This window comes from Rissa tridactyla, chromosome 1 (genome assembly GCF_028500815.1).
Source record: "Rissa tridactyla isolate bRisTri1 chromosome 1, bRisTri1.patW.cur.20221130, whole genome shotgun sequence".
Lineage (NCBI taxonomy): Eukaryota > Metazoa > Chordata > Aves > Charadriiformes > Laridae > Rissa > Rissa tridactyla.
In genome coordinates, this window is record NC_071466.1 from 76,514,465 (window position 1) to 76,542,137 (window position 27,673).

General features: G+C 41.7%; 1 protein-coding gene across 2 annotated transcripts in view; it reads right to left on the reverse strand.

Moving 5' to 3' along the window:
- Positions 1-27,673, reverse strand: part of SLC9A7 (solute carrier family 9 member A7) — an 82,899-nt gene that overhangs the window by 36,101 nt on the left and 19,125 nt on the right. For both annotated transcript variants that reach the window (XM_054196953.1, XM_054196946.1), the window contains exons 2-12: positions 13,189-13,388; positions 12,861-12,938; positions 12,061-12,137; positions 10,941-11,053; positions 9,456-9,561; positions 9,025-9,166; positions 4,821-4,926; positions 4,374-4,462; positions 4,146-4,259; positions 1,985-2,096; positions 255-408 (exon numbers count right to left, since the gene is read on the reverse strand). In XM_054196953.1, coding sequence (XP_054052928.1) covers positions 255-408; positions 1,985-2,096; positions 4,146-4,259; positions 4,374-4,462; positions 4,821-4,926; positions 9,025-9,166; positions 9,456-9,561; positions 10,941-11,053; positions 12,061-12,137; positions 12,861-12,938; positions 13,189-13,388 — 1,291 coding nt within the window. The remainder of the gene's footprint in view (positions 1-254; positions 409-1,984; positions 2,097-4,145; positions 4,260-4,373; positions 4,463-4,820; positions 4,927-9,024; positions 9,167-9,455; positions 9,562-10,940; positions 11,054-12,060; positions 12,138-12,860; positions 12,939-13,188; positions 13,389-27,673) is intronic.

Here is a 27,673-nt window from a genome sequence, read left to right on the forward strand (position 1 = left end):
CATATCCTACTGGGCTGACATGGACCTACATACCTACTTGCAGAGCACCAGAAAGCTTTAGTTAGGTTAAATCCCAGCAGCATCAGTACATGTTCTTCACCAGCCTGCACTAGCACCTTCCTCTAAAAAACATAATGTTCTAAATACCTAGAACACCTCTAGCAAGCATCAAACAAATTCTGTAGAACTATGGCCTATTAGCACAGTTGCCGCTTGAAGAGTGAAGTTTCCCCAGCATACAGTTGCATACTGACCTGATGTTCAGCCATGAGAGCATGGGAGTTGTACCTCCACCGACAATCCACACAGTGAAAAAGACGATGAGGAGAGTTGTTGAGAACATCATTTGATGGGAGTAAGTAGCGGTATCTCGTATAGCCAGAGCAAACGCCATGGCTCCCCTGAGACCTATGCAAAAGAATGAAATAACAGAGCTTCAGAAGTGCAGCTGTGCCTATTTATAAACACAGCATCTTTCCTTGCTCCTTTCCTGACACACAGGCACAAAGTGACAGGCAGAAAGCACTGGGCTCTGCCAAGTTTTAATTATCTCAGTTTCCCTGACAAATTATGCTCTGGGATGAGTTAGAACATCATTTGTTCTGGTAGTTTTCTGTAACTTATAGAATCCACAAGTGCTAAGAAAAGGTCTATGATAAGGGTGGTGAGGCACTGGAACAGGTTGCCCAGGGAAGTTGTGGATGCCCCATCCCTGTAAGTGTTCAAGGCCAGGCTGGATGAGGCTTTGAGCAGCCTGGTCTAGTGGGAGGTGTCCCTGCCCAGGGCAGGGGGGTTGGAACGAGACGATCTTTAAGGTCCCTTCCAACCCAAACCATTCTGTGACTCTGTGTGTAAATATTTCCAGAAACTAACAGGAAAGAAATGCAGAAACAAGTTGTGGACAACAGCAAAACGTATTACAAAAATCAAGCAGCTCCCTGGATCCAAATGAAAATGCACAGATTTTCAGTTGATTCCATAACTGAAGTGTGAGTTCTTGATATGAAATTGTTATCAGCTGCAAAAATATTCTAGTTAATAACATATTCACAGGCAGACTATATTCACCCCCCACTTCATGAAACTCCACTAGCAAGGACAAGCCGTGGCATGTGGCCATCTGCAGACTTCTTTAGTAGGGGAAACACAGGATGGTTAAGGTAGAAAGGGACCTCTAGAAGCCATCTGGTCCAACTCTCCTGCTGAAGCAGGGTCACCTGGAGCAGGTTGCCCAGGACCACATCCAGACGACTTTAGAATATCTCCAAGCATGGAGATGTCGCAACCTGTCTGGGTAGCCTGTGCCACTGCTTGGACATAATAAAAAGTGTTTCCTGATGTTTAGAGGGAACCTCCTGTGTTTCAGTTTGTGCCTGTTGCCTCTGGTCCTGTTAATGGGCATCACTGCAAATAGCCTGGCTCCCGCTTCTTTACACCCTCTTGTGTACAGAGGCATCCCTGGCACTTCTTGAGGATGCACATGTTTAGACCCAGACACACTCCAGGATTTGCTTTAAATGACAAACATGAACAGTTATCCGTGTGACAGAAATCGTAAGGGAGTTTAAGTCAAATACCTTGCTTTCTCCAACTTAGTGGGAGAGGGCACCCATAAATACACCTCAGTTTTCTCAGCAGATCTCTGTTTCTGCACGTGCACATCATCTCAGCTAGAAATAACCTTCTGGAAGAGATACATGCCAAATCCCCCATCCCCTTCAGATGCACTTCAAATGAAAATACTCTATTCCCAACATGAGGTGACTGCTTGCTGCCAGCAGCTGGCATTTCAAGATGTCACTCTTCCCAGACACGACACACTTTCTATAAAGGTTGAAAGATACATGATGGCATGCTGCAGCAACCACTAAGTCTTCTATTCAGGATGAAGGGATGTGGATTATAAAAGCGGAAGATACTACTATGAATTGCTTATGAGGTAAAAATAGGATTTTTTTGGTTTACTAAACATTTTTGCTTTTACCTGAAAACATCATCATGTGCTGAAAGTTCCAGCTGATCTTATGCCTCCTGCCCAGATTCAACAAGAAGGAGAGGGGGTAGATGTGTGCAGCTCTGCCCAAAAAGATTGCAATCTGTTCACAGCTGAGGGTTAAGGATTTCACTTTCCTGAGGTATGGACTCCTGGGTACCTGGCTTTAATATGAAGCTTCTGTTTTACTGAAAGGTTTACATCATGATATCAAGTGTTCTTGTTATCTCTGTCTATACGAAACAGACTTTCATCAGTTATGTGCATACAGATCTCACTGCACAGAATACACATTTAAACTAATACAACCAAGTTGTAACCAAGTTTTCTTAATGCACAGTGAAATTATACCTAGTATTAAAATTACCAGTTATACAAATGAAGACTTTCCTTTAAAAATTCACACTTCAAACAACTATCACCACCACCATTCAATTATGTGTTTCAGACCGACTGAAATGCAGTCCTATGTACAGAAGAAAAACCAACATAAGACCAGCAATTGGCCGCTCCATTACGGCTCCTGCAGAGGCAAAATCTCCTGCTGGCTGGCAAGCACTGTAGAGTACAGAGTTACTAAGGTGATAAATCCAGAAGACGCTTGTCAGCACTAGAATGAAGTTCAAAAAGAGTAGTAAAAAGAGTATTGCAGAAATTCATGACAGTAGGTGGTAATGCTCCTTCCCTTCCTTACTGTAGTGTAAAATATCCAGTGTTTCCAGTGAAAAAGCAGAAAGCTGAATACACCCTCCACCGTCTAAGGAACACTTTGGGACAAACTAGAGTGATGTGCTGAATTTTTATAAGACACCAACACAACCAGAAGACCACCAAACACTGATCATTTGCTAATACTAGCTGTCCTCCTCACAAAAGTAGAAAAACACTCAAGAGGCAACAGAGGTTAAGTCCAGTGGTAGAAAAAGATGTGAAAAATGGAATAAAAGGTAGGTGGGTAGGAAAAGAAAGGAACAAAATAAATACGGAAAACAAACCCAAGACAGATAGCATAACCTGAGACAGGAGAGGCAGCCACAGCAAAGATAAAAGATTACAATGCTTCGTATACCAGATGAAACTATTCTGTTCCCATCTTTATCCGATGGCTGCAGGGCTCTGGAGCAGTTTTTAGGTCACAAGAATGGCCGGGAGGAGACACAGGAGAAAATTTATGACTGTTTCAGGAAAAAAAAGTAAATGGCCAAAGGAAAATAAAGACAAATCTAATAAATTCCTAGAAGCAGTACAGAGATGAGAGGAAACAGTGGAAAGGAGAGAAGAGAAATACATTCGGGATTAGGCCACCTTTGTACGCCCTTTCACTGGGTTTTATCTCATTGCTGATAGCCCTACTCCTGCAGCAAGGAGAGGAAAATCAAGACTGGAAGACTAGTTTCCCACTGCTCCATGCACATTTTTAATTGCTGTGAACTTTCAAGCAGCCAGGAATATAGTGAAGAAACAGCTACGTAAGCTATTTCAACAGGGGCAGGGCGCAGAGAGAAATCTAGCGATTCCCAGTTTACAGGAGCGTGACTACTACAAAAATTCTGGGGAATTCGAGAGCCAGATATCAAGTCAGCCAGGGACAATGGGAACTGAATACCCACCTCCAACACCAGCACCTTTCAGCAGCGTGTACCCTTCATGTCATGGTCTGCACCGCAGCTCAGTTCCTTCCTCCTCCCATCACCTGAGAACTTGACCTCTACCTTTGGGGTATTGCTCAAAGGATATTCTGTTTACCCATGACCCTCTTTATTTACTTGAAGCTTGTTTGTTTTCTTCAAGGGACCGTTGGAAGGGAAGAGAAAAATGAATCCTTTCTAGGCCCCCAAAATTTAAATGCAGGAGCAACACAAGCACTGCCGGCTGTCATTAGGCAAGTCACACAGTAATGCAGTTTCATTTATATATTAAAATTATATTACTTCTAACACTTGGCCAGGCACAGAGTCAACAACTGTGTGGCACAGAAGCCTTAGAGATTTGATGTAAAGGGTAACCAAAGATTGTTCTTAAAATTCTTGTGCTTGCAAGACATCGATGAGACTTAGGTCAGCCACCATCCTCTATTTGGTAAAGCCAACAGACACCACAAGTTTTCAGGTACATAAGACAGAGAAACCTCACACAAAGCAAAAAAGGATACAAAAGCTCCAATGATGAAAACTGGGCTGAATATGTGTTTCTGGAAAGTAAACAGTGCCAAACCCATATAAGAAAATATGAAGTTCTCTGCCAGGAAGTGCAATACCTCAAAGAGCTAGAGAGAACACAGTCACATGTTAATGGCCAAGCAATAAAGTTGCTTTTCAAAAACAGCAGTACCCCAAATACCACAGCAATACAGTGTATAAAGGGTGAAAGAGAGTCTTGCCTGCTTAGTGCGACTTCTTGATTCGACTGACAAATTATTGTACGTATAATGCGCCTGGGTAATTCCACAGAAGAGGACAGCCACCACGCCTGTGAACAGAATCACATGTGAAAATCAGCCTGTTTACCGTGTGAGGTCAACATATTTACCCTTCTCAAGTTCTATTAAACTTATATGTCATCCTTAACCTTGAGAGTTCATGAACCTTATTTCCAGTTGAGTTAGATTCTGGGTTGGAATCGGGGGGCACTTAGGTGTATGAACCAAAGCAGTGCTTTTAGAAGCCACACTGTGAGCTGCACCTTTGACGACATTGTACAGAACACAGAAAACCTTAAAGCACCAACACCGTGTTTCTCTTCGTAAGGTTTCAATTAGAAAGTGGAAAAAGGGCTGTTAAGACACACAGCACTTCTGTCTCCATATGCTTGAATCCCAACAACTCACCAGTAAATCCACAAGCTTCTGCAAGCAAGAAAGTGCTCCAGGACATCAAGAAGAAGAGAGCCGTTTCCAGCAGGGGGAAGCAGTGCAACTTCGTAAACTTCGTCACGTTAAGTCATTTGTTAAGGGATCAAAAAAAAAAAAACCCCTTTGGCTTCTCTGTACCCGGTATTTATGAGAAACAATTTTATGCACTAACAACCAACGCTAATTGGAAAACAAAACCTTTTTAGTGCTGAAAAATATCAATTCCATCACATCAAGCCAAACTTCAGAATCAAGGTCTCCCCTTGCAATAGTCAGTTCTGGATACTTTTGCTGCATATCCATGGCATAACTGTGGCCCCACATCTTTGAGGTAATATATCACTCTATGCCACACTTCCCTGCAAAGTGCCAGCAGGAAAGGGGTATATACCAGGCATTCCTTTTAGATTGTGTGCCCTGGCTTTTCATTTTGGGGGGGGGGAGGGGTGGTGTCCCCCACATCTTTAAATAAAGCATAAAATACATTCAGAAGCATTTAATTCACAAGGCTGTTCTTGACTACAGCATCGCTAAGATGAAGTAGATTTATCAGAATTTTTCTTGCTCAGATTTGTTGACAACTCTTTTTCAGCAAGTGTGGCTATTTCTGTACTTTTGAGGCAAACCAGAAAACCTGACTACAAAAAAATATATATTTCCTCTCCTTGTGTTTATGTGTTTTAGAGTAAAAGCCAACTCAATCAGAGCATCTCAGTCTTTCAATGTGAAGAAAAAGTAAGTTCATTTTATCTTATCTTAGGAGAGCAAAACTTGAGGAACATCAAAACACACACACACTGAATTAACAGTTCATACAGCTACTGAGGAAGTGGAACAGATTTCAATAGCGTTAAATATGTCTCTTCACATACTACAAAAAAAAAAAAAAAGTTGTTCATGTATTTATAGACTGTTTTGTTTTCCTCATCACTACTCTGGCAGCAGGTAAACCCTGAAGAGCTCACTGTACCTGATGTGCAGACAGCTATGCGCAACTCCACTAGAAAACACAGAAAGAAACCATGTGCTAACAGGGGTGGTAGAGAGATCCCTGGTCTTTCCGAAAACTGACAACTAGCACAATCTTCTCTGAAATCCACGTGGGAGGACAGCAAGAGCACAGCAAGGACACTTGAAACAGTAGAATCATAGAATCTTCATGGTTGGAAAGGACCTTTGAGATCATCGAGTCCAACCATACACACACAAAAAACCCCAAACCCCTAAGGAAGGTGGTAGCATTCTCTCCCCTGCTCATATGAAGGCAATTGGTACCTGAATGGACACATCAAAGCTGCACCATCACCCACCATTGCTTTCCATGCGTAACACAACTGCATCCTTGGGCTCTCTGCAGCACTACACAATCTAGAGCTAATGGCAGCACTGCTGATTGGGGAGTCATGGCTCAATATGGGACAGGGATGTTAAAAGCAATGAGCAGCACCACTTTTCACAAGGAAATTCACAGGTCCTGGGAGGTCTGGGGCTCGCAGCAGTCAGGCAGCCAAGAAGGCTCAGTGGAAACAGTCTCCTGTGGGCTTTATCACAGAATACAGCATTCACAACAAGCCACAAATGATTAACAGAGGCAAACAACTGGCAGTGTTTCAATGGGAGCCTGGTTAGGATGAAGCAATCCTGAGGCCAGCCACCCACTCCTACTTCTTGTTGGCATCTCTGCTGGCTTGGATGAGGGTGAGGGTACCGAAACACATACTCCAGCCACACCTTCACCTGCAACCCTGCTTTGTCAGAAGGCTGCACTCTAAACAAAAGCCCAAACCGTCATAAAAATATGTATATATCTCCATGGCAGTTGATGTTACACCAAATATAAGACTCAGCATTTTTTTTTTAAACAGCTGTTATTCTCCACATAGTCACTTCTCCAGATAAACCATCTCTCTAAAACTTTTGAGGATGTACTGTCACACTGAACTATATTTTTTCCTCTCCTAAACAGACCCATTTTGTAACATCGTGCTTCTGAAGCAGCAACATTCACCAGAGCAACAACTGGAACCTATCTTCCCACAGAGCACTCGGATAATTCCACCACAAGTTTACCCCAGTGCCTGGCTCAAGAGGCATTCATGGGATGCTTGGGAAACTGGATAGCCACTGTCACTCCATGGGAGAGTAAGAGATTGAACCTTGTTTCCCTGAAGGTAGGCAAGAGCCCTTGTGAGAACAGATTCCTCATTTTCAGTCTTTTCTGGCACCTTTGTGAATCAAAGTCTTTATTCCCCTTGCTGTTATTGTAAGTAACCATACCAAAACATTTCATTAAATCTGAAATGTAAACCTATGCTCATCATTCTGGAGGAAGCGCAGGCTGAGAGAAAGGTAAAGAAAAATCGTCTTATTACTTCATATAATAATTGACCAAAGTGTTAATTGAAATTAAATCAATATTTCTGTTTTCTTAACTTTAAAGCAAAGACAATTTTCTTTCTTTAGGCATGGCCTGCTTCACTTCATTTCAACCATGCAGATTCTGCAATTTAGAAAGAAAATGCAAAGTGGTAGAGTACCTTAACTGTTATAAAAATAACCACAGACAGTGAGGTCAAGGCAGCTTGCTGAAAGCCAGAACTAGTCCACGTGTATTATCTGCATGATATTTGGAAACCAAGTATTCTGTCTGTTTTCAAAGGACTATGCAGGACTGCATGAAACCCCTCACTCAGAGAGGTACAGTTATAGGTTATACATACAGTTATAGGTACTTCACAGCTACAGGAATAACAGTCTATCTACTTCATTCATGATGTAAGTTATGGGTTTTAATCAGCTATGAAGGGTAAAATGCAAATTTACAGTTTGCTTCTACAGTATTGCATGACATTAAGTGTTTTTAAAAAAAGAAAATAGTTAAAATTGTATAACAGAGCAACAATTTAAGGATTTTGTGTTTGTTTTGTATTCTTCTTTTAAAAAAAACAAACAACAAAAAAACACCACCAAATAACCCGCAGAGGCTGTCTTCTGAACTGCCTTCCCACTCCCAGCCTCATGCACCCTCCTGAGCACGAACATTAGAAACAGCAAGAACCACTTGCTGCTTCAGAAGCATGATTTTACAAAATGCATCTGAATGCATTTCAGCTGTAATTGGTAGCCAACCAGCAAGCCAAAAAACCCACAGCAACAGTATTTGATCAACCAGAGCTGTGGATGGCTGGTAGCCTAAAAACCAGTTGAAGAATCATGGTTCTGGGCCACATTGATTGCAGAACAGTGGAACTGGAAGACCAAACCTTAACGCATCACAGCACATCTTCCCCTTACCCCTGAAGGGTTACCATTGTGCAGACATATATGAGACAAATCTGCATGGTATGTCTCAACTGTATCTTGTTATATACACTATTACTTAAGGCGAAGAATCACAGGTTCATGATTACTGTATAAAACAGTACATCCTACCCATTTTAGATCAGTTTTCAGAAAGAAACCTAGGCAGACCAAAGCCATTTGGAATGTCTACAAATACCCTAGGTAGTCTAAAAGCAAATAATTTGAATTTTTTTCCTGAAGAAGCATCACAATTTCTAGAGTATGTCAGGCTTAATAAGGTCTACTACCTGAGCTTAAAACAAAACAGATCATTGCTGAGCACCTCAGAGCTCTAATCAAATAGTGACAGTAAGCTTCAAGAGAGCAGGCCAGGTCATGTTATGATGTTAACTCTGGTAGAGATATAGTCTTATCCAAGACAGATGACATCAGATTTCCAGCAGAAAGGTTAAATGCAGGACTCTAAGTAAGAGCCCTGTGGGTCAGAAATAGCTATTAGTGATTTTCCTGACAACACAATCAAACACCACTTATTATATGAAGTGTCTTTCAAGCAAAATAATAAAAACCATTTTTTTAAAATTTTCTAAAAAGAAGCAGAACGTTAGGAGATGACCATTTCGGGCTTCCCCTTAGCTTGCAGCACGCAGCAAGATCACTGAATTTCTAGTGTGGCCACAGTTATATTGGAAAAAGGTGATTTGTTTGTGTACCTATACGCCTTTCTATAGGCAAAGGTTACAGGAATACTGACCACATCTTCACACTCAGATTAAAGCAAGCTAGTGCCAACATTGCTATAGCTGGAAAGAAGTGAGCCCTGTTAGTACCTGAATGTAACATCTAGTCTGGAAGAGCTAAACATGAAAAAGGATATCAGGGCTGTCACAACCCCCGTCACTGCTCCCATCATGAAAGAACCACTGAATATTCCCAGGAAAACACCAACAGACTTGAAAAACGCTGCTGCATCAAAAGCATGGGTATTTTCACCTGTTGGCTGGTAGGCAACTATAGACCTGGAAAAAGAGTAACACAATGAGAAGTTAGAAGGGGCATTGGCAAACTTTTATTCCATAACAGCAACACCTGAGCAACAGAGGGGACGATCCCATACTGAAGGCAAATTTGCCTTTCTGGTGTACGTATGCATGAGGGATCTTGTCAAATGTTTGCAACGTTTATCAATTCAGTTCAAGACAAGCCATTTAAATTTAAAATAACATTTCTCAGAAAAAAACATTTATTTTAGACAAATACCAAAAGCAATTAAGTAAATTCAGAGTAGAAATTCAGGTAATTACTTACGAAGATAATACAATGGCAACAGCGTCATTCAACACGCTTTCCCCAAACAGAAGGGCATAGAGATCGACATCAGCATGCAGCTCATTAAATATTGCTAGCACGGTAACTACAGAAAGAAGAGAGAAAAACCACAATGGCTGACTTCAGGAACGACTGCGTGAGCTGACAGAACAGACTTTCCAGTTTGCCTAAAGCAACAAAACCCAGGAAGTGAAGTACAGGATCAAAATTAAACTGGGAAACAGACTAGTCATGTTTATCTTATAGGTAAGTAATTCCACCATCAGTTTTAAGGCAGCTCCACTAGGAAGTGGCTGTGTTGTTCTCCCACCTGCACAGTGTTTATAGGAAAGCCCCCATGACCAAAGGGCTTGGGGCAGACAAAGCACTTATACCAAAGCCCTGATATTTTTTGTAGAACATGTTCCATATAAGATAATCAACAATACGTTGTGCAGCTCTTGCTATTTTTAAAGGCTGTATGGGTTGTTGACATAGCTTTATTATTTCAGTCATTGTAAAATGGTGCTAATAATCTTAAGTGTTCCCCAAAGCAGAGACTATGCCACAGGAGTGTGCATTTGCGCAGAATTTGCAAAGGGCAAGACTGCTAAATATTTATAACCATCCTTTCAAGAAACTTCAGTCTGAGATGAAAGACCATGATCTTGAAGAAGTTCCCATACATGAGCTTCAAAAAAAAAGAAAAAAATCACACAGTGATTATTTGCATAAATTGTGTGCAACCACCAGCTGTTCAGAGCTCGGCTCAATCACAGGAGCTACTTCCCATTTTCACACAAATCACCACTGAGCACCTCAAATTAGCTGTTTTAAATGTCAAGCTTCATACTTCACCACTCCCTACCCTGGCCCCTGACACACACCAGCTCTCTAGACTGACCTGTCAAGCAGACACCCCTATGTGAGCCTGCTGGAATTTGAAGGATGACCAGATTATTTTGGCAAAAGCTCAAATTACTTTGCCAGGAGAGCATTCTTCTGCTTAAACTTGCAAAACATTAAGTTCATTTAAAGGAGGAAAAAAAAATAAAAAAGGATTTCAACACCTGAAGATCCTAAAAGCCTCAAATATTACTCTTAAATTATCCAATGTCCCAAGCGATATAGCTAAAGAAGGAAGTCCTGCTATGCAGACAATATAGTAGTTTCATCTATTCTCAGTCTTAAACTTGATGCACACTAAACAGAAAAACTACTGGGGAAAAAAAATTAAAGTATTTGAACAAGAAAATTACATGTTTCCCCAAACAGACCATCATGTCATACCATACCAGCACCAAACTGACAGAGAACAGCTTTCACAACATGCAGAATTTGCATGCATTTCACAGAAGAGGATCAGAGATACTGGTGTAACATAACTGAAAGTAAAGTGCTGTTAATACCTCCGTGCTATGCAGCCAAAAATCCTAGCAATAGGATTATTTTAGAAGGTTATTAAAAAATGTTCAAGCAAGCTACCTGGATCAGTGGCAGATATTATCGCTCCAAAGAGGAGGCAGTCTGTATAATAGAATTTATCAGAGAGCTGACCCACCAACTTCATTAGTTTCACAACCCCATACATGAGATTCCTGAAGAGAAAGAGGATAAAACAATCCAAGTCAAACAACACGGTGCATTTCAGACAGGCAAAGGAAAAGCAGAAGCAACAGTATTTCAGGTGGGCTTGGTTATGCTACAGGTCTGTGGGACACTGCCACAGTTTAACACTAAGATCCCAAAATTAATATTCCCCTTTTCCCTATGAACTAAGTCAAGTGATATATGATCCAGAATACATCATTTAAAACCAGTAATAAAAGCACAAAAACTGTTTGCACAGCTAGTACACAGAATCTACAGGTTGTTTGATTTTTCCGCCAAAGGGAACGTTTTCCTGCTCAAAATTCCCCTCAATATTGCTTCTCTCAATGCAGTACACAGGCCAAAAGCTCTGAGCTAAGAATAGCCTTCAAAGCATTTCTCTAGTGAAATTCTTTGAGGGATAAACCAAGATCACCTATGCAAATCAGGATTTCTGTATTTCAGAATATCCATACACCAAACACAGTAATATTAGCAGCATAAGAGATTGTATGCAGGTAAACCAATAGGACTAGCTTATCTCAAACTAAACGTGAGTGTACATATAACACACAAAATTATATATATACAAACATATGCAGAAAGAGAAAGAGAGCGTGTGCGTATGTGTGGGCACTCAAAGGGACAGCTCAAAGTTTGATAGCTACAATTCTATTACAAGTAGTGTCCACAATTCAAGTTAAAGCCCATTCCAGTAAGAGTCTAACAAGGTTTTGCTTTGGATTGGACCATTACATCAAAAAACTCAACACCGCTCTTTACTGCTGTGTTCTTGTCAAGGGATTCAAACTTGACAATATCATTTCAATGGACAGCATTGTTTAGAAGTCAGATAAACCTTAGCAAAAGCCACATTTGCATTTTGTCTGGACGATACACAAATAAAGTCCTCAAACAAACAAATCACAAAACTGAGGCAATCTGGAAGACTCAACATACACTTTATCAATTTAAACTTTAGTACAGAAGAGAACTGATATCAGAGTTCACTTACCCAATAATAAAACAAGAGACTGCTGTTCCTAAAAATGCGTAAGCCAAAATGGACCCCAAATTCCTGAAAAAGTGCCTCTGCATAGGAAAAAGAGGTTTATATACTTATTTAAAACAAGTTATATCAGCTGTTCAAAAATATACAGTGCAATACTATACTTGCATTAATACACAGAAACATCCCTCCATTTCAGAGAAATGCTTCCATTACTCCAATGTAAATTCTGTCCAACTTCTATAAATCAAATAAACCACATTTGAACCACGTATTAAATCCTACATGCAGCTTATTGACAGGAAGCTTTCCACACAGATGTTTTCATAAGAGACCTAAGGAGTTAGTTGCAAAACTGAAAACCTGCACCAATTAACGGTATGTTCAAGCGAGAGCAGAATCTGGGCCCTTCTGCCATTTACAGGCAGAATCCCCACTGGGATTCAGGTTTTGGTCCACTTCTCAGCGTAGTTTACTGTATCTCGGATATTTGAGAAGGACCAAAACAATTCATAGCAGGACATCTTCTACTTTAAATGAAACCGATGTTAACCTCTGGCAAAGTTCGAAGGAAAACAAATCAACAGGATTAAATAGAGCTTAATGTGTTTATAGTAAAAAGTAGATGTATTTTGTCTTAAAACAATATGACCTAACCATCTATAGAGGAAATGAGATTTTTCTTACTGCCATTAAAAAATACATTTGAAATGGAGAGTGCACTCTTGAACAAATCAACAGTCTCACATAAAATAAAAAAAAAAAAAAAAAAAAGGGCTATTCTCCTCAGAAACAATTACACTTACTTTCTTCAGGCTATAACCAGCATGAAAAATAATAGGAGGCAGTAGAATGTTGAAAAAAACTTCTGGGTCAAATGTTACCTAAAAAATAAAATATGAAACTTCAATTAGACACAAACAAATGTGGGAAAGCAGTACATACATGCAACAGAGCACGGGTTGGCCAGCAGCGATATAATACAGAAGGTGCTTTTGAATTAAGCATTGAAGTGCTGTTACTATCAGGAATACAGACACTTGATACTACCTGACATTCAAATGGGAGAGGAGGGAGGGAAGCACAGACAGTGGAGAAGCACTCATCCAGGCACAAGAAGTGGTCTGCCCTCACCTTTCGCAACATGTCATTTTGCTCCACGTTGTGGATCTTCCCAGGGCTTATTTCCCCTTTGAGCGTATACTCAAAGAACTTCCCGCTGACGTTGACTAGCAGGGTTGTAAATGGCCTGTCCTCCTGCGAGCAGCTGAACGGCTTGTCATGGCCGCTGGTAGAAGGAGTCCCGTATCTCAGGATCACCCCAACTATGAGTCCTGGAAGAAAGTTAAAAATCCATGAGGCTAATTTGCTACTCTCCTGTACCTCACTTTCTAGTTTTAAACAACGTCCAAGGTATAATGCACGAGCCTTACAAGCATACATGCATGATAGACATTTGCAGTGAAAACACTACCAACAAGGGACGCATCAAACACAATGACAAAAACATAATTTGTAACCTAATGGAAGGGTCATACCAAGAGGCTGGAGAAGCACAAGGTTTTAACTGAGCACTGTTCCTTTTACAGTGTACCAAAAAAAAAAAAAAAAAAAAAAAAAAAAAAAAGAACAAGACTCCAGTTCTGCAGAGAGAATGTATAAGAACAGTCGAAGTGGTTTTACTCTGGTAAGTAAACAAATTGATAACCACTTAACTAAAGGCTCCCCTGTCGCCTTAGGATGATCTACAATTTAATTCTCGTTCCAGACAACTGCGAGATGAAGATGGATGTTTGATCTTTTTGCTGACAAGTCAGTAGTCAATGCTGGTTTTGCTCCCTGTGACCCTATGCATCCATAGATCTGTTTCACCAGATGGTAAATGAAGTTGACAGGTAATAACCAGAGAATAAACGAGGTATAACAAAGAGAAAAATCCTACCATAGACACACCACAAAAAAACCCAACCCAGACTCATCTTCATGACATAGTGTAAAGAGTGACCAAACTGCACCCCAAAAAAGCCAACCAAAAGAACACACCTCATTCACTTCCAGTTCAGAATGGAAAAAGTTTTAATGCAAGAGAAGGTACGGCATATAGTAGCTGTGACATTAGTGGGCAGCTCAGCTTGTCTCCGGCCCTCTTTATGATCAAAAGAACATAGCAGCAATAAGATAATTAAAAAGTAACTGGAAGATTAATACGTATTTTATTTAGAAAAGTACATAGTCAACTAGAACAGACGGGAAGAAACGCCCCCAGCAAGATAAATCCACTTCCTGAAATTTCAAAAGCTGACAATTTAAATACAGAGGCTTATACAAGCATGCTTCTAACAACCCCGGAGCATTTTACAGCTACACATGATGGATACATCAGAAACGCAGCATTGCACAAAAGTGACGGCTTAGGGCCACTTGCACTACCAGTTATGGCTAGAGACATCTTCACCAACCCATGCAGGGAAGCAGCCAGAGCTTCCTGCTGCTCTCACACCCCTCACACCTAGGCAGAGCTTGGCTCAACAGGATACATCGGGAAGACTGTCAGTGTTAAAAGCTGATCTAACCAGCATCAGCCAGAAATCCTGTAGTAAATCAGAAGCCAGAATGAAAATTGTACAGATGAGCTTATGCATAGCAGTGGCACAAAGCCAGATCTGCACTGCTAAGCTGAGAATAGAGAGGGGGACACCGATAGACGTAATAGCTTCTTAGGCTCGGAGACTGTCCTTTAGTGAAGTCATTGCAAAAGCAGATGGGCAACCCCTGTTGCTATTGCATTAGCAAGATGTGCTGAAGAGCAGGATGTGATCGCATCATACAACTGCATATAATCCACTCATCCGTTTTCCCCCCAGAATAGAATATATCGTTTATTTTAAAATAAGTTTTGAAGATACGCCAATTATATCCATAATTGATAGCCAGTGTTTGAAGTGAAACATCGTTTAACCCTCAGTGTCCCATGGCCCAGCTAACCCAGCTACAGGGAAATACCCTGTTTTCATACACCTTCTACCAACAAAATATGAAAGTGGATGACATTTGCACCGAGCACCATACCGATTAGGAACATCCGATCCCTGCTGCCAGGCTGCTGTCTCACAGCAGGATGCAGCTGGGACCAGGGTGGCTGGTGTCGAGGCAGGAGGCCAGCAGATGCAGCTGGTCAAGGCAGGGTGCAGTCGACCAGCTAAAGCTACATGGGGCTTAGTCATGAAAGGAAATAGGTGTGAAAACAGAAGGGGCTAAGGAACCACACAAATGCCATGGACAGCTTCATTAGCAAAACACACACTTCATTAGCAAAACACACACTCAGTATCCAAAAGATGAGTTAAGAGAGGGGAAAGTTCCCCAATCTTAAAGGTACGAGTATACTGCTATATTTATCATACAGTCCCAAAATAACGAGTTTTGAACGTTAAAGTGAAATGGGTCAGCTGGACACGTTTGACAGATGTGAGCTGCAGAAATCTTGAAGTCATTAATGCTTTTCCAAAAAAAAAGAAAAAAAAATTTTAAGTCTTCATGAAAGCCATTTTCAGTTTTCCAATGAACATCAAGACTTTTATACACTGAAGAGTTAGAGCCACTAACCTGGCACTGTCTTTTACTGCAAGAATGTCACAAGAGAAACAAACTAGAAAAGGGCTACAAACACTTCCAAATCTGAGAATAGCCACAGTTCCAAAGTTTCAGTTTGCGGTAAGTGTTGCAGGGGCAAGGTTACATCAGTGCTCAAAGGCTCTCAGGAAGGATAATCTCAAAAATTAGTACTTAATGCCTTGTATGGATGACTTGCATTATCACTTTTAATGAAGAAAGTATTTGCCAGTACCTTGCCTGTTACAATGTTGATCACACAGCTGGTACACAAAGAACATGTTATTGGAAATGAAGCGTTAAAAAGCTGGGAATATTTTTTCCCTTTTGAAACAAATCACTATTGATAACAAACTTTAGACTTCAGACATAGTCAACACCAATCTAACAATACACCATTTAAAATGGCATATTTACTTTTGGTTTTGTTTGAGCACAGAAGTCACTGAAGCGAGAATATGAATTCAGAGAGGCATGCGTGAGTGCCTGTTCCTGGTCACGCCGCGCTCTGTGTGGTTTCCAGTCCAACTCTCTGCTGAAGAAGTAGCCCTGAGGCTTCAGGGAGCCTCAGCAGGAACCGGAGGTATTCACACTCCACAACACACGGTTCAAGCAGCGAATTCAAACTGTGAATCAGTGGACTGGATCAATCGGTGAACTCAAATCTGATTAGATACCATTTCTTTCATACGCCTCTGGTAAAGAGACAGGCACTGAATACTGAGGGTCCTTCCCTACTCACTGCAGTTCGTATTAACCACGTTTCAGCCCGAAGGAGACTCAGCAGATGTGTTATTGCTGTTTGCAGCTCTCTACTGGGAAGACAGAGAAAAGAGGGACAGACTCTTCAGAAAAGTGCATGGTGATTAAGACTAAAGGCAACAAACCTGTTGCAATGCAGAGAAAAAAAAGTAGGTAAGGTTTGTATTTGGTTTTTAAACAATGAAGTGGCTAAGCACCAGAATAGACTGTCCACAAAGGCTGTATGATCTCCATCCTTGCATATTGGGGCTGCTGGTAGATGAGAAGCTCAACATGAGCCGCCAACGTGCACTTGCAGCCCAGAAAGCCAGCGGTATCCTGGGCTCCATCAAAAGAAGCGTGTCCAGCAGGTCGAGGGAGGCTAGTTCTGCCCCTCTACTCCACTCTGGTGAGACCCCACCTGGAGTTCTGCGTCCAGCTCTGGAGTCCTCAACACAAGAAGGACATAAGGACATGGGTCCAGCAGAGGGTCACAAAGGTGATCAGGGGGCTGGAGCACCTATGCTATGAGGACAGACTGAGAGAGTTGGGGTTGTTCAGCCTGGAGAAGAGAAGGCTCTGGGGAGACCTTATAGCAGCCTTCCAGTACCTGAAGGGGGCCTACAGGAAAGATGGGGAGGGAGTCTTCATCAGGGAGTGTAATGATAGGACAAGGGGTAATGGTTTCAAACTGGAAGAGGAGAGATTTAGATTAGATATTAGGAAGAAATTCTTTCCTGTGAGGGTGGTCGGACACTGGAACAGGTTGCCCAGGGAAGTTGTGGCTGCCCCATCCCTGGAAGTGTTCAAGGCCAGGCTGGATGGGGCTTTGAGCAGCCTGGTCTAGTGGGAGGTGTCCCTGCCCTTGGCAGGGGGTTGGAACTGGATGATCTTTAAGGTCCCTTCCAACCCAAACCATTCTATGATTCTATATAGCCAAAACTCACGTGAATATGGCGGGGAGAGATGCAATCTGTGGGGGCCAGCTGCGAGCAGAGGGCTGGGCAAGACTACCTCCAGAGGTCCTTTTCACCCTAGATTATTCTGTGATTCATACTCTTTCCCACAAACATTTGGACCCCTCAGACAGCTACTTTATGCTGAAAAGGTTTCTTTAAAAGCAACTTTGTTGATTCCTGGGTCAGCCTTGGGGACCTCTATTGTTTTGGAGTTGCTTTGGTGGGGGTTTTTTGGTGGTGTTTAAATGACAGACTGCACTGCTGACTCTAAATCAGAGAAGAAATGGCAATATACAAGTCTGATCATAAAACCCAAGGTGATCCAGCAGGCCAGGAAGGGGACGATTTTACTTCCTCGATCCGCCCTGACTTGCCCCTTGCCCTGGGCCACAAGTTGCCCTCTGGAAAGCAGGCAGGAGGGAGTGACCAGAAGACATTCAACCACTGCTAATGCCACAAGAAAAAAGTAGCAAATTCTGAAAGTGACACTATAGAAAACCATTTCTTAATTTGTCAAGCTGGGCAGCACTGTCAGCTGTAAGATCCAGTCTCACCTCAGCACACAGCCTGTCTCCCATTACTGCAGCCCACAGAGGCAGAATAGTATATTTTGGGTACTTGGACACCAGCTTCCTTGTGGTGCAAGGTGATGGTGAGTGAAATACCTGTTTGCTTTTGAAAAACCACATCAAGAATACACAAAAAGGATTTCTTACATTTGAAAGTCTAGATTTTTCCTCCTTACTCCCAAACGGGACTTCTTACCAGCTTGAAGACAAAGAAACGAACATGAAGAAAAACTTGGCAAGAAGGATGAAAAAAAAGCCCTGTAAGTATTTCCAACGCAAAAGACTAATATTACACAGCATTTTTCCTAATACAGGGTCAACCTTTGAACCTCACAGTCCACACCTTCAAATTTGATAGTGATTTTTGAGGAAGTTTCAATAGTTCTTATGAAGTAATTCAAGCATTTTTTCTGATCCAGAAATGAGCTGGTAATGTCACACATTAAAAGAAAAATAAATCAGATCAAATGTTACATACCACCTCCAGCAACGCTAGCAAGCCACTCCGTACATCATTTGCTTGACATTCACTGTGCTGTCCCACACAGAAGTGCAGGGAACACTGCTATACAACCCCTTGAAGAAGGGTTAGGCAAGCAACTGCAGAGCTCCAGACCTCCGTTAGGGTCTCCAACTCAGCATCACTGATCTATTAGCTGCTTTCTTAATGGTGCAGTGCTGCCAGCATGGCATTCATCAGCTTGTCACCTCGCTGCAGAAGATGAAGGACTTGAAAAATGAGAAGCCTGTTTTGAAATTAATCCTCGTCTTTGGCAGGGCAGTTTATGTTCAGCAGTGTAAACATAAAATAAGTCCTCACCCCATTTCAGTTAAAAAAAAAAAAAAAAAAAAAAAAGTGTTTTTTCGACAGGGAATGGAGGCAGGTGATACCATTTCTTGAAGTCTGAAGGAAATTTTGGGGATATCCAACACCGAAAATGGTGAATAACAGATTCAAGGTCATGCTTTGTCATTGCCTTAGGACTATTTTAGATAAGGAAGTTAAAAGACAGTAAACAATCTGGTAATTCTTCCTTGTAGGCAAACGTAGCAGTATGATATCAACGGCATCTTTGTAATAAGCATTTAATTCACTCTTTAAATAAGCCAAACTAAGCATGGTTTTGAAATTAAATAAACAGATTACTCAAAAATAAAGTTATTGGGACACTGTGCAGAACGAAATGTCAAGTTAACTTGCTGGCTCTGCGCTGCCAGATACGCGTGCACCATGCACACCCTCACCTTCTCATGAGCCTTGGGTTCCAAAAAATCCACAACAGTCTCTGTGATGCTCAAAAATGCCTTCTGACTAACTGCTGCTCTGTTTTTTTCCTAAGAGAACTAATTCTTGTGCAGGTCGTGTCATGTTATACTCTACATGTATATACAATCTACATACTCATATGTATAGTGAAACAGTAAAAAAAATTATGAACTACAGAAGCAGGCAGATGTGCTTTATTCTGTAACAAATGTTCTTACTGACGGTGGGGTTAAAGAAGAGGTTTAAGGCAGAAAAAAAGTAATTTAAAAATCCAATTTCTGAGAGATTTAAACAGAAGACTGCTTTGGAATTTCAGTAGTTAATTTCTGAAGAATTATTAAGTTTTACATATAGCTTCACATTTGCACAGGAGAGTTACAACTCCAGTTTGTTCCAAATAAGATGGGAACCACAGAAACAGGATCATAAGAAGTGTGGCAAAATGAAAACCAGTAAGAGAAATTGCTCCCTGTATTCTCCCCTAGAATCTAAAAATCCAGAAACGAGAGAGTTAAAAAAAAGGAAACAAAACAAAACTAAAACCCCACATCATATATTGAACAGCCTGAACTGAAGGCTCAGCCCTGGAAGAAACTGCTGCCCTGCGGTAAGAGCATGTGGCCTCTGGTCCAAGCACAGGACTGTGAGTCAAGGCTCCAGACCCAATTCCCAACTTTAGCAATGACTCAGTGGAAGAGCTCAAAACAAGCCACAGAAGACAATTTAAAGAGACACTCTCAACTTGGAAATCAGACACTACAGTTATAAAAGGCACAGGTATTTGTCAGGAATTACAAAGAAGCTCAAAGTCCGCAACTAATCTCAACTCTCCTTGCTCACGTGTTTTCAAGTTCATTTACCGCATAACCATTGTTACATGCAACACAGATTTAACAGAGTATTTGCTGTTAAATATTTTATAAATAACATTTTAAAAGATTCTTTATACTTTCCAAAAATGTAAGTATCCCTCCTTAGCTATAACACCCAAAGCAGTGAAAGCCATACATATACTAATGCCACACACGTTCCTAGAGGCATGAGCAGCAGTGGGCAAACACAAAAACACTACCAACCTCTGCCCCACTCTGGCTCCCTCTCCTTGCCCCATACAGAAGGGACTCCCTAACAGGGCACCAACTGCAACTGATCCCAGTCCACTACGGCAGGAGCAGAGGTGAAGCATTTCTTTCAAAACAGACTTCTAAGCCAGATGAAGAAAAAAACCCCAAACACTGAGATTCTTTCCCCCAGGAACATTGGTGACCACACTGACACACACTCAAGAACAAACGACAGGAGCAGCAGCAGCTCTATCGTGTCCATAACAGAAAACTTCCTATTTAATTGTACTGTTTCACTACTGCTGTTCTCTCCATTTGCATATGCATGCTAGAAACGCTTGGCAGATCTCAAACAGGAGGGCACAAGCTCCTCAGAGTCCAAAAAAATAACATCATCAAGCTTCTTGTTACAAAAAGCTTTGCAGTAACATCACCTGGCTCAGGCAGTAGCACTAAATGAAGCTTCCCGGTTTAAAAGAAAAAAGCCCAGACAATAATTATTCCCCGCCGCCCCCCTCAAAATGTGTGGTAAAGCTTCAGCAGAAGGAGTTATTAATCTGTCATTGCAAGGAGTCAGACTTCAATCTGCATCCCAATTGAAACTCATTAAGCAGCAGCAATCTCTTTGCTGACACTGTCATTTAATTTTGAAGGATGAAGGGGGAAGGGGCAAGAACTACATCCATCTCAGCACAGCTTTGGGTTCAAAGACCCCACAATAGCTACAAGGAGAGCTGTTAATTATAGATAAGCCTGTTCTCTTGCTATGAGGAGTTCTGCATCCCAGCCTCAGGCTTTCGCTCATTTGAGGGATATTTAAAGTGACGGATGTGTGTGGAGGCCTTGATCCTAAAAAACCTTTCTGGGAGCTTCCGATTAGGACAGGGACCCAAGCAAAGAGTTAGCAAGAAAAGAACAGGCAGAAGTTTGAGCAAGGGGAATGAACTAAAATCTGCATCAGAAAGGTACTTCTCTCTTCCCAAAGGTCTTTTAGCACCAATCCCTATCTATTTACTAACACCACAACCTCCTACCTGTACAGACAGGCAAAGGTTTCGAGTTGACTGAATTTTCAAGGAAATCTTTTTTCGCTGAAGCGAGGCCCATGCACTGTAGCTGTGGGCAGAAGACCAACCAACGCTTGTAAACAAGATGGTTTGTGGCTTACAAGGAAATGCACCAAACCAAAAGACAGAAATAGCGGCAAGATAACAGCTCTGGCTTTCTGTGATCATTATGTCTGACCACAGAAGTCTTGTCTATTGCAACATCCAAAACACACACAGGCTCCATAGAAGATCTATCCCATCTCACAGGGGCAACCTACTGCTTACAGATGTCTCCCAAAGTAGAGCTGAGAAGCCATGTTCCCTGTTTTGCCCTTCTGTGTGTCTGCTCTGAGCACGGGCACTTTGGTGGCCATGGCCTTGCCACAAAAACACCACAATTCTCAAGGCGTCTCTAGAGCTGCTCAGACCACTGACTCAACTACTTTGACATCCATCCCACTTCACATGCTAGGAACCAAAAAGAGCCAGGAAATACTCTTCTAGGACCTTATGGGCAGCTGAAGAGAGGATCAAAGAAACTGACAATTACTTGCTCAAGACTGCTTTTTCTGCTTTCATATATAGTGTAAAATTTAAGCAGTTTTTTTAGTACTAACTGCAGAAGCCAGGCAAATGGCTGCTGCCACAGCCTGGGGCACATGAGCAGTTTTATGACACTTATATCTTCCTGACTGATTCCCATGAACTAGAGAGGAAGAAGACAGACCGGACTTCAAGCTGCAACAGGAAAAGCCAGCCAAAATCTCAGCCTCCTCACAAGCAGCACATTGTTCAGGTCCCACAGCTGCAATTCCCAACCTCCTATGCAGCCTGCTACTACCCTCCTCCTTCTTCCCTCTTAAAGCAGTACAAGCTTTACTCACCCTACAGTTCCCAGTCAGCACCTTCTTGCTCTGCCCTCACTACAGACTAATGCCTCCTTGTCTGCTCCTGACAGATCTTGCGTGCTGCTCTAGCCTGGCGTTTTTGCCATCTCTTCCAGCCTCTTTAGCATCAGTAGTGCCAGCATGATGCCCAAGCAATCATATCTGCTTCGGCTCTCCTCTGCATCCCACCGCAACTCTAACCCCAGCATGTCTCACTAGTGGCACAGACATGGTTGGGAACCTATGATTTCATGTCCCCTCCTAGTCCAAAGGTGCCAGCTGAGTGCTAGTAACATCAGATTTGTTAGAGATAAAGAGCAGCCAATCTCCGTGATGTGGAAAAGCCTGACCCACTGACACCACAGAGGTTTGATGCAAGGCCCCTTGGCAGAACAGAAAAAGGTAAGGAGCGAAACATCCTTCCAAAGGCTGACCTCGCTGACACGAGCGGAACCACTGCACACCCCATGAGCTTGCTCTTATCCTAGCCATTTTAAGTGCATAAAACTATTTATTTATGCTATCTTTTGGCCATTCATTCCTCTCCCCTGCATACTCTTTCAAACAAATACAACCTCAAGAACAAACATAAGAAATTCTCAGCCTGAACCAGCAGGTTTTCCCACAACTCCCAGCCCCACACTAAAATCTTGGGTTTGGACATAAGCAAAATAATCGCTATAAAGCAATTCTTGCACCCAAGGTGGATGGGTACCCTTTCAGGAAGGCACCAAGTCAAAAGAAGGCTTTCTGTTTCACTCTCTTCACCCTACTGCACTGTCAGGGCTGCTTCAGAGAAGCGTCACCAAAATACCCTACAAACTTCCTTAGTAGTTTCTCATGACATGATTTTTATCAATAACAAGGGGTTAAGTATGTCTAACTATACAAGGGGTTAACTATGTCTAACTATACAAGGGGTTAACTATGTCTAACTAATTCAGTTAGAAAATTGCTTAAGTCAACATGCTTTTAAAAGAATTAACTGCACATGGTATGTATAAAAACCTGGGAACCTACACATTTGTCATCAGAAACTTGAACAACTCCCAGTTTCCATTAAACTAAGAGGACAGGGGACAGACTCACACATGTGAGGTAGCACAGAGAGTAAGCAGGCCATGAAACCAAGCACTGCTGCTCACCATGCACATCCTTTACCATTTTTGCATACATGAGTTTAAGTAATCAGCCACACTACTGCTCAGATGCAACCTTCATGGCCTTTTCATTTTACTTTTTCATTTAGATTTTTTCAAGTGCAATACAGCATCAGCTAATTATGGCTTCACTTCACTTTCACTTCTCCAAAGATACTCTTTACTTAGACAAAGAAAATGCCTAACAGAGTAATACACATGCCAGTGACAACAACATGCAATATGATATACTGCATTTTGTCTAGCTTTCAACTGCCATCCTAAACCACAAAAGTACCTCATTTAATAGTGATGTGGCTGTAAGGGCTCTGGTATCAGATAAATAGTTTAAACTAACACAAAAACCCCAAAATGTTGGTTTGTGCAGTTAACAGGTTACGCCACCCTGCACTTAAGGGCTGAGACAATCTACATCTGTCAACATCACTCATCCTCAGAGAACACGCAGGTCTTTACAACAAGCTTTATATTTTTAAAAGTTACACTAGTACACTTACAAGCTAAGAAGAGAAACTAGTCAGAGCCTAGGCTTGCCTGTTCCTCTCGTTACTGCTCCAAGCTGGAAGATAAATAACTTTTTCTTTAAACCCATTGCTTGAAGCTTCCAGCCCAACAGAACATTTTCAGCCAAACATGATATTTCCCATATGCCAGATGCTATGTCTTAGTGTGTCTCAAACTATTAAGAGTTGAGTTCATTTACACCCCATAGGCAGACACTGGATCTCCTTTGTGCGATGCACGTTAATAAAAGCTACAGAAGTACTAAAAATGAAGTTAGTTTTTTGCAGACACTGAAAGTCCCTGGTGCACTTGAAGAGAGTTATGATTTAATGATTTGCCTTTTAAAAGCCATTAGCAGTTTGCAAGAGCTCACACACATTTATTTTTCAGGTTGTTCCTCAAGAAAGAAGACCAAACCAACCAGAGAACAGTAATTAACGGCAAACAAAACAAATTACAGTGTTGAAGTATAAGCACTGACTTAAGTCTGACAAACGAATCTAATACTAAAGTTCAAGTTCAAAATCTAAAGACACATTAGGAGACAAGTGAGATGTTCTTGCAATGCATTTGCAACTGCCATACATAACGACAGAGAAAAAGAAAATCGAAATTTGTCTCAAGCCTCCAGGGGAAAAAGAGAAAGAAAAAAAAAAAGTTTTTTCCTTTAGATGGGAGCTCAAAGTTACTTGCTGAAACCACTTTTGAAACCTAAAAAAAGCCACCTCCGTGGGTTTAAAAACTGAATAGTTTTTTGGAGGACTTCTAGCAAACTCCCAAAGCACATAACTTAGAGCAGTGCTTTTCAATTTCAGCTATGCAGCTTCTTACACAAAAATAATTCAAAGTGTTATGTTTATTGTGGATTTCCTTGGCAAAATATGCCTATGTAATGACAAGTAACTTTTGTAATTTCTGCGTAACTTTCTACTGGTTAAGGGTTTGCAGAAAGGAGGAAGTCAGATTCTTTGCTTAGGCTGCCCCAAAAGCAGAAAAGCCAGCTGTTTCAATAGCAGCCTCCAACTCAAGCTAGAAAATTTGGGATATAAGGTGCAGCGAATGAAAACTTTCCACTACCATAAGTAAGTCCAAATGGTGGGAACCTGCAGACAGTTAGCAATCCTGAAAATTGACTCCTGTGTATCCAAAGACAAAACCAGAGCTCAAATCAGAAGTTCAGAAATGAAAGAACCTTTATATTCGCAGACGCTGCCTAAACCAGTTTACTCAGATTGGATTTCCCCGAGGTTCCCCATGGCTTTTGGCAGGGGACAAAAAAAACCCAGTTTGTCTTCATGGAGCAGCCCCATCTGCTCTTTTCTAGCACATCAGCAGACCTTTATCCACAGCTTTGTTGCCATTTCACTGACAGGTGCAGGTTGCACCTCTCATGCATTTCCTGCACATTCAACAACCAGCTCCCTCTGGAAAAGTCTAGGTCCCAGCGAGCCACTCTACATCAGGCAGACAACCAGAACATGCAGGCTGTAGCGCTGCCTGGACAAGCAGCCTCTATCAAGTCACTTACTTCTTAATACTCACCCTCCCGAAAAGGCAACCTGAGACTTTCAGTAGTTCCCACTGATCAGGAGCAAAACCAAGGTCCCGCTGTGCTATATATAAAGTATTCTTTCTGCAAACTGCTTAAAAGTTTAATACAACAGGAGCCATAAAATTGATGAATATTGCTTTACCCTCCAGACATGGTGTTGCAAGCATACCTCTGAATTCAAAGAGCCTGGCGCGAACCCCAGCAAAGGCACAAGGCGGTTTTTAAAAGACCTGCTCTCACTCCAGAGATCGCACAGTATCAGGTTTATTAAATATTAAGGCCAAACAAATTGCAGAGATGTCAACAAGATTCAAGACTTTGCAATCCAACACTGACAGACTGAATGGTCTCTGTGGTATCCTCACCTAATGTTGCTGCAGATTTAGCAAGAGGCGTGCTTACATGAAAGTAACTTGATTTTTTGCAGACAAGGAGCAGAAAATATTTTTGTCAGAACAACACTTCACAGTTCCAGTTTCTGAGGAAATGTCTCATAAAAGCAAGGCAAATTCTGTCAAATGAAATACGTACAAGTTATTTTGCTGGGCTTAAATCCTATCCTTACTAATGCCTGTGCTTTAAAATACATTTGCTATAAGAGATTAACTAAAGACCTCCATAAAAGTTTTTTAAAAGGGGATTCAAAAAGGAAAGTCAAGAGTTCTGAAAAGGAAAGTTACAATAGTGAGAAAAGACTCTGTATTGCAGCTGTTAAGACAATCACCTACTACACTAGAAAGAAAAGTCTGAATTAGCTTATGAGTACCTCCAAAGAGGCATCCATCACAGTTCTGCCATTGGTTATGAAAGATTAGAAATAGTTCTGGGTATCTACCTAGGCTTCCGCATTTACCTTGATCAAAACTACAGCACGAACTCATGGGACACCAGAAAACCCACAGATGCTGGAGCAGGGAAGACATCGTGTAAGGTCACCACATAGCTCAGAGAGGGAGGAAGAAGGCTGATGACAGGCTGTAGAAGCAAAGACAAAAATGCTCACCAAGAGCAAAGTACAAAGAAGCTGTAACCAAAACCACACGGAGCTGCATCCCCTGACTTGTGTCTTCCCTCCATTACTGCTACCGTTACTTTCTCTTAACTCCAATAGCATGTTTTTTGTGCAGAACACAATTTTCTAAAGCAAACTGACTTCTCCCACTCTACATATGCTGCACAATAAACTTCATTTCAGTTTGTTTTAAAAAAATTGCTCTCTGCTCTCAGCAATCAGCAGGCAGAACATGAGAACATTGCACAGGGTTAGACAGCTCAAACATGAAATCCAGCCTCATTCCAACACACGTCGTGGATTTACTCTAAGATTGGACTTGTTACAACTCACAGGAGGCTGCTGCACGCTAGGACCATGTCGGTTTGTTAAAATTTGGAAATTATATCAGCAAGGTGGGTCTCTTCCAAGAGTGACAAAGCCTTAATGCGAAGCCATGCTGTCTGCAGGGCTGGATTCCAGGCTTGAGCCTATAAGAGCTTCTGGGTGGCGCAAACAACCACAAGCCATTTTTCAAAAGGGGTCATGACTTGGCATTATTGAACAAGTATTTAGAGGTCTGGTCTGCAAGAGCAGTGCGCTTTCCAAGCTTCTCTGATATGTAAGAGCATATCTGGGAGCATAAAGAGAAGAAAAATTCCACATAAAGAGAAGAAAAATCCCAACTACAGGCATCAAAAAGGGACAACTGAAAGAGATTCAGTGAATGCTTTTGATCTTGTCCTTGCCACAACTCTTTACCTGCAAGATGGAGTAACAGCACTCTCCTGCAAACACATCACGGGATTTAGCAGTTGTGTGAACCCCCAGAGAGTAACAATCATATTCCAAAAGAACAGGAGAAGGAAAGAAGAAAACTTCCTTCTGTTACACGATAACAGCTCCATATACCACATACAAGCTCTCTTCTAGGAGCTAAGAGGAATCGACACTGTGAATAAAATAGACCTTTCAAATCAACAGTACAAGGTCATTTGCTGTTTTGGACACCCTCTGCCTCCAACAATATCTAGGAATTGACCTTCATCGCTGCTAGAAACACAGTACCCTTGAGCGCAGGGTAAAGCACAAGTTGGGCTATGCAGCTAAAGCTGAAGCATGGGTCAGGTACACTGACACACAGATGATGATGCATTTTCTTAGAGCGGACACAAGCTGAGCACAGGTTGGTCTAGTACACTTTCAGAGTGTGACAGTCATTGCTTTTGCAGTTTCCGAAAGACCTGGTGAAATATCCTAGGAG